This window comes from Panthera leo, chromosome D2, assembly GCF_018350215.1.
Source record: "Panthera leo isolate Ple1 chromosome D2, P.leo_Ple1_pat1.1, whole genome shotgun sequence".
Taxonomy (NCBI): domain Eukaryota; kingdom Metazoa; phylum Chordata; class Mammalia; order Carnivora; family Felidae; genus Panthera; species Panthera leo.
Genome location: NC_056689.1, coordinates 58004735 through 58016992, shown reverse-complemented (window position 1 = coordinate 58016992; position 12258 = coordinate 58004735). Strand labels below are relative to the sequence as shown.

The window sequence follows — 12258 nt, the reverse complement described above, 5'->3', positions numbered from 1 at the left end:
AGCGCGGCCTGATGGCTGCGCGCACCCCGGCGCGTCTCCGACACCCAGACCCAGCAGCCCCCGCGAAAGACGAGTGTCTGGCGCAGTCGCAGTCACTGCTCGCCCCTGTCTTCTGAGAAGGAGGGGCTCGCGCTGCATGACCCGGAAATGTTTCTCCATTCGGCGGCGGTGAAAGGAGACCACAGAGTGCGGGGTTGTGGAGGTGGCTTCCTTACACTGTCTTCAGTATGCAGCGATTACTCTTTCCGCGCCTGAAGGCCTTGATGGGGAGCCCGTGCCTCTGGCTCCTGGGTCCTAGGGCGGCGCCTAGAACGCAGGTACCGCACCGCAGCCGACTCAATCGCGGAATCGGACATGGGGCGAAAGAGTGAGGAGAAAATTAATAGATAATTCGACATCACATTGACGTAGTTCCGTAGAATTCACAACGCATTTCTTTGTGCCCAAAGTCCCTGAGTTAAAGATCTGGACTTGCCACTTACTGGCTGTGTGATACCAGCCAAGTTAGGTAACTTTCTGTCCCTTAGTTTCTTCGGCTGTAAAATGGGAATTGCAATACCTACTTCATAAGTTTCTGGGGAGGATTGAATAATTTCCTATACAGCAAGCGCTTAGCACATAGTAAAAGCCCAGTAATTTTTACCTGTATATTTGAGGTTTGCTAAAAGCCCTCAGGTAGTCAGGTGTGGAACTATAATCCCATTCTACAGAGAAGGAAATTGAGGCTTAATTTAAATTGTCTAAAGTTAGGAAACAGAACACGAACCTTTGGACTCAGGGACAGAATCAGAAGAGGGTGTGTATTTGCTCAACAAATAATTATTGAGTGATTATTATGTGTTAGGAAAGATAAATACCAAAAGTCTCCCAGTCTAGAGGAAGGCACAGTTAATTCGCTTGTAATTCATTTGTCAAATCTTTATTAAGATCTTGTTATGTAAGGGAATGTGTTAGAAATGAAATTTGCAGGAGGGAAAGCACCAGACGGACCAGATACTGCTGTCCCACACTCCTAGCTTAGTGGTTGGTAGAGACAAATGAACCTGAAGTACATTGCAATGTGTTAAGGGCTGAGATAGGGGAGGTACAGTGTAGTGTGAGAACGACTTGTTGCAGACCAGGCAGAGTCTAGGAACACTTCCCAGAGAAGGTGACAACTAAACTAAGATCTATAGTCGATGTTACCAATCAGACAACAAGGAGCGTCCCAGTCAGAGAAGTCATGTTTAAATTCCCACAGGAGAAAGAAAATCCATACTTAGGTGTGGAGTTAAGTCTGGGGGAAGCATGCTGAGACTAGAAGGTTCATGTGGTATGGGGATGGATTGGAGTGAGGCAAGACTAGAGGCAGGAAAACCAGGTGCGGGGTGGCGGGGGGTGAAGGGGGATGTGGATGCAGTGACTTGGATAGGAGATGATGATTTACTAGGGCAGAAGCGGTGGAGATGTGACTGTACAGGGTACTCCACTCTAGACAGAGTGGGATTGTGTATGAGAGTGGTGGACTGAGGCCTTTCCCTCTGTCTCCAGTTGTAATTTGTCTGTCTTGATCCTTAGTGTGGTTGCAGCTGTGGGATCAGGCACCTCTTAAGGCCAGGGCAATACAGCACCATCTCTGAAGTAGCTTTGCAGTCTGGAAGGGGTACAGTGTCCCTTCCCTCAAAAGCTGCTGAGCGGGTGGTGGGCCGATGGCTCCTGGTCTGCAGTGGAACAGTGGCTGGAGCAGTTATTCTTGGTGGAATGACTAGGTGAGTAATTTGCTCAGAGCGAGAGTCAGCTATTTGGGTCATCAGTAGAAACATGGAATGACTAAGGGAGAAGAGTCCTTAGGAATCATCTAGTCTAGCTCCCTCATTTTATATATGTAGAGGGACATGTCGGATGACTTGCCCTGCTATAGAACAATCTAGAGTTTTATTATTAGGAGCCCTTCATAAAGACTTGTTTAGGTCTTAACTGTTCGATATGCATTGTTTTTATGTATTTTCCCTCTACACACAGTTTTCAAATTTGTCTCAAAATTTTTTTGTATAGTTTGTTTGAATTAAATCCACATAAGTTCCATATATCACAATTGGTTCATATGCCTCTTAGGTCTCTTTAAATCTATAAAGAGATTTTATAGATTTAGATTCTTCTCCCTTCCTCCCCCATTCTTTGTAGTTTTGTTTTTTTTTGTTTGTTTGTTTGTTTGTTTGCTATTAAAGAAACCCAACTGATTTGTCATACGGAGTTTCCCACAGTCTGGATTTTGCTGATTGCATACTTGTGGTGGTGTTTAACATGTTCCCTTATCCCCTGTATTTCCTGTAAATGGGTTGTTGCTTGATCAGATTCAGGATGGGAGCAGGGGGCAAAATCCTTCATAGGGGATTACAACATTCATAAATATCTGGTGTCCATTAGAGATACCAAAAGCCATTGATTATCATTGCCTAGATCCATGATTTCATTACAGTTGCAAAATTCTAATAATTTATTAGCTCAACTCTAAAGAGGAACTTTCATCAACAGTTTGGTTATCCTAAGGTACTGTTTGTACAGTTTGTATGGGAAAGGCAGGATAAATAATTTCCCTTTATTTACCAATTCTGAAAATAATAAATTGGTTCCCAAGCATCCTCCAAAGGTGATCAATAAAGTTTTTAGTTTTTTACGTATTATGAGCTCATCAGTTTAAATGTGTTTGATGTTTCAATCCATTGCTTTGATGGTGTGCTCAGATTGTTCCATCTTTAGTCAATGGGAGCCTCTTCAAATTGTCTTCAGGGTTGTTTTTTTTTTTTTTTTTTTTTTTTTGACAGGGTACTAGTAACCTTTAATTCTTTGCTTTCTGGATATGATGTTCCAGGTTCATCTTCTACATTTCTTGCCTCTGACCTAAAATCAGCCTTTTACCTTAGGAATCCTTGCTCCTTTTGGTGAAAATACCTTCTGGTGTTAATACAGTATGTGTTGCTCAGATTTCCTCCGCATTCCCTGTACCCTTATTTCAAAATATCATATGTTGTATAGGCCGTTATGGGAAACTGCAACACATTTGAATTTTATTAGCTTTAAATTCACTCAAGAATCTAAACTGTTTTATATCTAACAAATCTCTTTTCCCTGTGTAAATAATGTCTCATATCCATGTAGGGCACATTTCTTGGGTGTAAGGGTTGATATTACCTGTTAAGGAATGTTAGTGAAAGAAAGAGGTAAAGAGAGTTGAATGAAAGGATTGAGAGAACAAGGAGTCAAGAAATGTGTACCTGATGGCAGCTGTTTCTGGTGAAATTTTAAGCAGTAAGAAGAAAGCAAGGTTTCAAAAAAGGATATAGTGAAATGTTGTGTTTAACTTTAGAGGGGTTAAGTTCAGATCCCCGTTTCTGTTAACTGTTCATTGCATGGGCACCCGTGCATGTGTGCACACACCATTTCTTTCCTATCTTAAGGTTGACAGAGTCTGGCCTCTCAATGGTAGACTGGAATTTAATAAAGGAGATGAAGCCACCTACACACCAAGAGGAATGGGAAGCAGAATTCCAAAAATACCAGCAATTTCCAGAATTTAAAATGTAAGTATTATAGAAAATCAGGTAAACGCCCCACTAGGCCTTCTCAATCTTTTGCGTATTTCAGCACTTCAGAATGGTTAGATTCCATTATTGATATTTGCTCCAGTTATATTTAGTGAGCTTTCTACTCTAAACCTCCAGTTCCAGAGTGATCCTGGGGTCACGGATGAGGAAGAAGGCAGACCTTTCATTTCAAGCTTCAAAACTGAGAATGCTTCTGCATTCTCTTGGTAAATAACAATCAGATGGATGTTTCCTCTTTCTTTTTTGACTTCCCTTCCTCCCAGCTTGAATCATGATATGACACTGGCCGAATTCAAGTTCATCTGGTACATGGAGTACTCACATCGAATGTGGGGTCGCCTTGTGGGCCTCACATACATCCTGCCTGCTGCCTATTTTTGGAGAAAGGGCTGGCTCAGCCGTGGCATGAAAGGACGTGTTCTTGCCCTGTGTGGGTTAGTCTGCTTCCAGGTGAGATTTATTCAAGTTTGGGAAACCAGAGATGCTTCCAGGAGCTTCCTGGTTGGATTGTTTTTAAGGAAAGAATCTGAGTCTGTATTACAGAGTGGGTAAGAGGATGAATTTTAGTGTTACAAGCGTGGCCCAGCTCTGCCACTTAGTAGGGCAAGTTGTCTACCTTCGGTAGGCTATGCTTTCCTTACCTGTAAATAGGGATAATAATAGTGCCTACTGGTTAACTTGTGTGACTATTAAATGAGATAGATCATGCATATACAATACTTAGTTTAGTTCCTGGAATTAGTAAGCACTCAGTAAATATATTTTTGTGTCACAAGAGTTTCTTTCCTGTCATGGCTCTCTTCCTGGGTTCTTTTCTCCTCCCCTTTTCTCACTTGTCTGCTCTATGGCTTTTCTGTGCTAGAATGGCTAAAGAAGCAAATTTGAAAGCTCCCACAGTTAAGGGTTTGGTGAGACTGAGACTGAGAGCCACGAAAAGGAATATGAGAGAAGGTACTTATGAGTATTTGGGTCATGATTCTACGCCCTCAGAGAGAGTCTTAGAGCTCAAAGGAACATCAGAATTTGATCAGGAAGAAGCTAATTGGTTAATTTGACTCTGAAGTAGTAAGAATATGAACCAATTAGAAGGAATTAAAGAGGGAGATGGAAGAGACAAAATAGAGGCAATAGAAACAGGTAAAGAGACATTAGTAAATGTCCCTAAGACGTAGGGAAGGGTTGGTAAAACAAAATGAAAGTTTATTTTAGAATGAAAAAAAAAAAACCCACTAAAGATCAACTCCAAGGGCGGTAGAAATTTGAAGATGGCACATGGGGTTATGGGAAGAAGAAAGTGGGGCTGGCAAATCACACTTTACACTCCTTTGTCTTCCAATGTCCTATGCAGATGAAATCAAGATAATTAGACCATCCAGGGTCATCACTAAGGATAAAGACATGCCCCAGAAGATTTCCTGAGGAGAGCTATGTAGAAGAGGTGGGAGAATCCCACCTCTTGACATGCTTCTATTGACTTGGGAGAGTGGGGGTGAAAGGGCTATATCTTATCTGATAGAAATGAAACTGACAGTTGTTTGGTTAATTGAAAAAGTTAAGCAGAGAATCAGAATAATACATACCTTGCATTTTTAAGCTTAAGCCTGTACTTTGATTACTTTTTTTTTTTTTAAATGAAGAGCTAAGACCTGTTCTTTAAAGTCCTCTGATTGGAATTTAACTTCAGATCTCTTGCATCCTCATAAACTATTATTTCATTTCATTTTCCTTAAAGAAGAGTGGGAACTTAGACATTTGCAAAGCAATCTGCTGGCAAAGCCTTACAAATTTTTTACTCCCCTCTACCCAAAACTTTTATAATTGTCTATTCCTACTAACTTGACAATGATTGTTATTAAGCAGTTATCTTTATCAAAGCTTTTCCAAAGCATATGATCTAGTTTGTATAGAAAAAACTCTCTTTTTATTCTTATATTTCACTGGTTTAAATAATATTAAATTATAGCAAGTATTTCTAAGGTTTTGCCCATAGATACACTTTTGTGTACTTTTCTGTATTTGGCTTATACTTGAATAAAATGTTAATCTAAGCAGTGGTTAAGTATTTGTGGTGCTATGTGTGAAAATGTGGATAGGTTACGACTCCTGGGATACTGGAGATATGTGAAGATATGGAAAGGAGAGGTCAGGGAGTACTGATAATTGATAACTCGCTTTCTCAGATAGTAAAGTTGAATAGACAGATCCAGCTGTGTGTTATTTGCCCCTTCTGTTTTTGGTTCTAGGGTCTGTTGGGATGGTATATGGTGAAAAGTGGATTAGAAGAAAAACCAGACTCCCATGACATCCCTCGGGTCAGTCAGTACCGCCTTGCTGCCCACCTGGGATCAGCCCTTGTTCTTTATTGTGCCAGCTTGTGGACTTCACTCTCACTGCTGCTCCCTCAGCACAAGGTAGAAGTCAGTCTATGCTGTTAGTACATCTACACAGATGCTGACAGGGTCACAGGAACAGAAATTCTGCTTCTTATGGGAAGTTATAAATCAAAATGCACACATTCCCTTAGTAACATCTACCGATTTACCAGAAATTAGATATAATCAAAGATGACAGAAGCATTGAACTTTGAGATTATAGAAAGCTTTGGAACTGCAAAGGAAAATGTGTCATTACTCTTTTGAGCTGGAACAACTCATTCAAAGGAAAATTAGTACAGGAGCTGAATATTCTGTTTGCACTGCCTGTTGGGAACAGTGAAAACATGAATTTTAGAAAAGGTAGGAAGGGGTTGCAACAAGAGCCTTACTTGTGACTCCCAGAGGGTTGGAGGAAGGCCAGAATGGAAGCTGTTTCTGAACCTTTGATGGTGTACAGGAGCCATGGGGGCTGTTTATTCTTTAGTTGGGGACCTATCATTCATCAAATCTGACAATATAGTGATCTTGTCTGAAATATTTTCTTTGTATGCTGATCAAAAGAAAATACTAGTTTTTCTAAAAATGACTATTATTTTTGGTATTAAAGTCATGGTTGGCCTGGATAACCTGTCCATGTAATGAAGTTTGAGATGACAAAGGACTTTTAGGTAGAATTATCCAGTAGGTACTTGGAATAAGTAGCCTCAATCCCAACAAGGAGAGGAGTTGTGGACTTGGCAGTCATCCCCACAGGGAAGCCAGATGGGGTCAAAACATTGGTGCAGTAGACAATCCACGTGCTTAGATTATAGAACATTTCCATCATCACAGAAAGTTCCATTGGACAGTCCTACGTTATCTTTCTAATGATATCTCACTCTTCATGTACTAGATTATAGACCATTTAAGGACAGTAGTCTGACTTAACTCCTTAACTCCTTTGTATCTTTATGGTAACCTGTTTATAAAGTTCTTAATAAATATTTGTTGCTTCACTGATTAGTATCAGAAGTTGGCTACAGTAAAAATAAAATCAAATTTTTATATTAACAAAACACTAAATGGAAGAGTCTCTACTTTAGGCATTTTGATTCTGACTATATTTGTAAAACACTAAATATCATACATAAACAACATGAAAATCTAGTCCTCTATCTTAAGCCACATCATTTCAAACATGGTGAAGCATTTTTCCCTTGCAATGGGAAATGCAATGCAAATCATTATTGAACAGATATGTAATGAGTATTTACACACTGAGCACTGGGCTAGGATTACTTCACCAAGCAAGACAGACGTCAGTTCCTGCCTTCACAAAACTTACAGGATAGCAAGGAAGACATAGTAAATGTATAAACATCATAAAATATGATGCATATTTGAACAGAATATCTGCTGGGAATGCTCAACCTATTTAGGGAGTCAGAGAAAATGAGGCTTCAGACTGTCACTTGACTTTGGCCTTGGAGATCTTTGCTGCCTCTCGTGGTTCTTGCAGTACAGTTTATCTGAATGCTTTTCTTCTTTAGTTGCCTGAAACTCGTCAGCTTCTGTGGTTGAGGCGATGTGCTCATGGAACAGCAGGCCTAGTGTTCCTTACAGCTCTCTCAGGTAGGACTCTTCTCATCCAACGGGCTCTAGACAAACTCCAGGGGGGAGTTTGTCCTTTCCTCTTGCACCTTCCTATTTCCCTTTCACACCTGCCTCTCTCATACCCACCATCTTCACCCTCTGTTTTCTGTTCCTTCCTCCCTTCCAAAAACCCTGCTTTCCGGTCAGTTGAACAAAAATATTGAGGATTTATCTGGATCCAGACTGCCTAGGTTCGAATCCTGGCTTTACCACCTATGAATTCTGTGACCTTGGGCAAGCTGTATAACCTCTCTGGGCCTTAGTGACCTCATTTGTAAAATGAAGATGATGGTGTACTATAAGTAATAGATGTGAAGTGCTTAGAACAGTACCTGTCATGTAGCAACTATTTAAACTTAAATAATTAAAATTAAATAAAATCTAAAATTTAGTTCCTTAGTCACACTAGCCACATTTCAAGTGCTCAATAGCCACATGTGTCTAGCAACTATTTTGGATGGCAGATAGAGAATATTTCCATCATCACAGAAAGTTCTGTTGAGGAGCACTGCTGTAAATAAAACCATCAAACCAGTTCTTTGTGCCCCCTCTCCTTTTTGGTGGAAGAACATGAATTCTGACTTCATAAATGCTATTTATAAAAAAACAAGGTCTCTTTGATCATAAATAATGGATCAGTCATCTATTAATTCATGGATATTTTACATGTTTATCCAGGATTTAGTTTGTAAATTTTTTTTCACTTCTGTGTTCACTCAACCAACATTTTTTTGAGCACTTGGGGAAGACAGGCAATAAACAGTGAAAATATATGGCAGATGGTGTTCAGTGCTATGAAGAAAAAAATAAAGCAGGATAAGGGGATAGAGGTGAGGTTGGGGAAGTGCTGCCTTATATAGGATCATTGAGGGGATCTCTTTGATAAGGTGATATTGAGTGGAGACCTGAGGAAATGAAGGAGTATATTACGCAGGTATCTGGGGGAAAAGCATTTCCCGAATAGATCTGGTTCGTAGTGGGATAAGGAGGGCATCAAAATCACTAACAGGATGTTTCTATCGAATATGCCTTGTTCCAGAGCTTCTAGTTCTCTCCTTTAAGGGAGGCATGCCAGAATCTTGGGGTGGGAGCAGGTGAGGATGCAGTTTTGTGGGTTTGTTTTTTTTTTTAAATTCCCGTGGTGATTAGGATGTATATTCTCTGTTTAGAAACCCTTCTGTAGATCTTTTTGTTCTCTGATTATTCCTTTTTGTCTGTCTCTGGGATAATAAACTTTTTCTATGCCAAAACTAGTATTTGATCTCCTCTGTATCTCATTTTAATAAATACTATTTGCCTTGGAATATAGGGGCCTTTGTGGCAGGGCTGGATGCTGGGCTTGTTTACAATTCCTTCCCGAAGATGGGAGAATCTTGGATCCCAGAGGATCTCTTTACCTTCTCCCCCATCCTGAGGAATGTTTTTGAGAATCCCACCATGGTGCAGTTTGATCACCGGATTCTGGTAAGTCTGGCTGCTAGTTACTGGCTACTGAGCACAGGGAGCCTCTCACAGCCTTTGGGGTGTCTGACGCACTGATGGCAGCACTAAGAGAGGGTAGAACAGACTGGGCACTAGATTTCCTTTTCTTTTTGGGAGAAATTTAGCACCCGGTCTCTGATGTGATGTTTTTGTCCTAATTACCCACACCCTTTCCAGCCAAATTCTGGCTTTTGGGATACTGCCATCTTCTTAAAGTTGGAATATGCCTTTTGCCATCTGGCAAAGGATAACTTCCCTCAATCCTGCACACACATAGGAGAGTCATTTTAGTGGAAATGAGGCCAAGTAGAGAAGAGAGGGCAAAGATAGGCTGCTGAACATATAACTATCAGAGCTGAACCAAACTCCAGGGAGCTAAAATGTTTGTCATCTTATTTAAGCTGATATTTATTAAGGGCCTGCTATGAGTCATGTTAAGATTGGCTTGGTAGCTGGGCGTGATACGTTGGAGCCAGGAAAGACTGGCAGCAAGGAGGCCAGCAAGAAGCAGAGGTGCCATTGCAGTATTGCAGGTGAGAGTGGTGGGGCTCTAGGCTGTGTGGGGGAGCAGAACTTGAAGAGAACAGTGGATCACAAACAGGCTCTAAGGAGAAGATTGGCTGTAGTAATGATGGTAAAGAAGATCCCAAAGTTTATTCTGTGGCATGCTTAAAACACACCCAGAAATAGGACTACTGGAATGAGTGTTGGGCTGGAGATGAAGGATGTCATCAGACTGAGGTGTGCTGGGTATGAGGTGATTGGAGCACACCCAAAGACAGAGGTCCAGAGGACTCAGACCCCCAAGGGCAACACTGGCACTTGGGCCAGTTACCTTGTGTGGGCTCAGGCCTCTTTGCCAACATTTTGTAATAAGTAGAGTCTAGTTGAAATTGTCATCCTGGACAGCTCTGAAAAGGAAAAGTGAAATAGATGTAAAAAATGATAGACGAACATTCTCCTTGACATCATGGAGTGGGAAAGGAGACCCTATTGCCAATCCTTTACTGAAGTGCGGCGGGAAGGAAAATGATACTTTCACTTGTTTTTAGCACTAGCTGCCAGCACCACTATCTTCTCTACTCACAGCCCAGGAGAATAACCCTCATGTGCTGGGGTCAGACCCACTTTAAAAATACAGGATTAGTGGGGCACCTGGTTGGCCCAGTCGGTTGAGCATCCGACTGCGGCTCAGGTCATGATCTCATGGTTGATGGGTTTGAGCCCTGCATCAGGCTCTGTGCTGACAACTTGGAGCTGGGAGCCTGCTTTGGGTTCTGTGTCTCCCTTTCTCTCTGATCCTCCCCTGCTGATGCTCTCTCTCTCAAAAATAAACATTAAAAAAAAAAAAAGAAAAAAACCCCAGGATTCGAGAGGAGATAAAATTAGGCATAAGAATGCAAAGAATGACTTAAAAAGTGAGGGCTACCCCTGAGGGGCGCACCCGTGTTAGAATTTGGAAAGGATCACTGAGAAGAGAGTAAGAGTGTCTAGAGTGATAGGTGCCTTGGGGAACGTGAACATTTAAGTGGCAAGCAGAACATGGAGGAGACTGAGGAGTAATCACAGGTGGAGCCACAGGTCGTTCTCTGCCTGGTATAAGAAAGTGCTTAATGGTGACTCACTGGTTCTAGAGAAGATACATGTAAGATGAGCAGAAATCAGGAGGGTGGGACATTTCTTCCTGGCACTTGGTGAGATCCCTTCCTTTCTGCAGGGAATCACTTCAGTTACAGCCGTGACAGTGCTCTACTTCCTTTCCCGGAGAATTCCCCTTCCTCGAAGGACCAAAATGGCAGCAGTGACTCTGCTAGCTTTGGCATATACACAGGTATAAACCACTTCTTCTTGGTCTGAGGGATCTCCAAAACTAAGTTAAAAAAGGAAGGTGACAGGCTAGGAGAAAATGATTTCAATATTTGTAATAGACTAAAAGATTAATAACTGGAAAATAAAATGAGGATATGAGTATACATAGTTCTCATAAGAGGAACAATGAATGACCAATAAATATGAAAAGCTGTTTAGCCTCATTCATGATCCGAGAGAAGCATCATGGATCTGAGAGGAGCAAATTAAAACAATGCATGCCACTTTGTGCCTGTTAGATTGGAGAAAAAAAATTTTTTTAAGATTATCAGGTATTGGCATGGGCATAGGAAAATGGATACCTTCATATATTCTTGGTGAGAGCATGAGTTGGTATAGTTTTTTCCAGAGGGCAGTTTGGCATTATCTTTTAAAATGTTAAATGTATAATCTTTTGGTCCAGAAAAGTGACTTCTTAGTTCCTGCCCTAGAAATATTCCAGTGCACAAAGAGCTGTGTACAAAGAAACTCATGGTAAAGTTGCTGTGATAGTAAAAAGCTGGAAACAACCTAAATATACAAGTATGGCACACCCATACTGTGGAATACTGTGTAGCAGTTTAAAATAGTAAGATCTCAAGACGCATGTTGTTAAGTGGAAAAAAGCAAGTAGCAGAACAATCCAATTTTTAAAAGTACAGGAGTATGTTTTTTCTGTAAACATCTATGAAAAAGTGTAAGTGTGTAGAAACTGATAAACTACCTTGGTGGGGGGAACTGGGCTAGGGTGAAGGATAATTAAAGAGAATATTAGGTTTATTTTGTTTGAATTTCCTTTGTTGTGAGTATATTTACTTGTGAAAATTCTTAAATATATATTTTTAGTGTTCTGATGGGAGAATGTGGAAATTTATGTATCTGGTTATCTATGCCCAGTCATTTGAAGTTGTGGCTCCTGCTTTTCTTACTGCATTCTTTCCTCTGTAACAGGTGGGCTTGGGCATTAGCACTCTGCTAATGTACGTTCCAACTCCTTTGGCTGCCACTCACCAGTCAGGCTCCCTGGCTCTGCTTAGTGTTGCCCTTTGGCTCATGAATGAACTCCGAAGAGTCCCAAAATAATTCCGAGGATCAGCTTCCTATGACTGAAAGTGCATTTGAGAGCTCATCAGAGAGCACAAGAACTTGGGAGTTTTCTAAAAGGATGTCCTTGGCATACCAAGTGGTTTCCAAACTGGTCAAGTTATTTAAAATTCTTTGCCTGTTTTGGGGTGTCTGGGTGACTTAGTAAAGCTCTGACTTCAGCTTGAGTCATGATCTCACGGTTTGTGGGTTCAAGCTCTGCACTGGGGTCTCTGCTGTCAGCGCAGAGCCCA

The 12258-nt window shown here is 41.1% G+C and overlaps 1 protein-coding gene across 2 annotated transcripts; it reads left to right on the top strand.

The window, feature by feature from the left end:
• Positions 1–48: 48 nt before the first annotated feature.
• LOC122202771 (cytochrome c oxidase assembly protein COX15 homolog) lies at positions 49–12192 on the top strand. 2 transcript variants are annotated; one of them, XM_042909292.1, is made up of 9 exons: positions 49–317; positions 1558–1748; positions 3438–3560; positions 3848–4034; positions 5828–5995; positions 7489–7570; positions 8901–9055; positions 10791–10904; positions 11873–12192. In XM_042909292.1, exons 1-9 carry the CDS (start codon positions 228–230, stop codon positions 12002–12004), a joined length of 1242 nt encoding a protein of 413 aa, XP_042765226.1. In that variant the 5' UTR covers positions 49–227; the 3' UTR covers positions 12005–12192. The 2 variants fall into 2 exon arrangements, with proteins under 2 accessions (XP_042765226.1, XP_042765227.1); XM_042909293.1 differs by lacking the exon at positions 1558–1748 and having other exon boundaries at positions 233–317.
• The last annotated feature ends 66 nt before the right edge of the window (positions 12193–12258 follow it).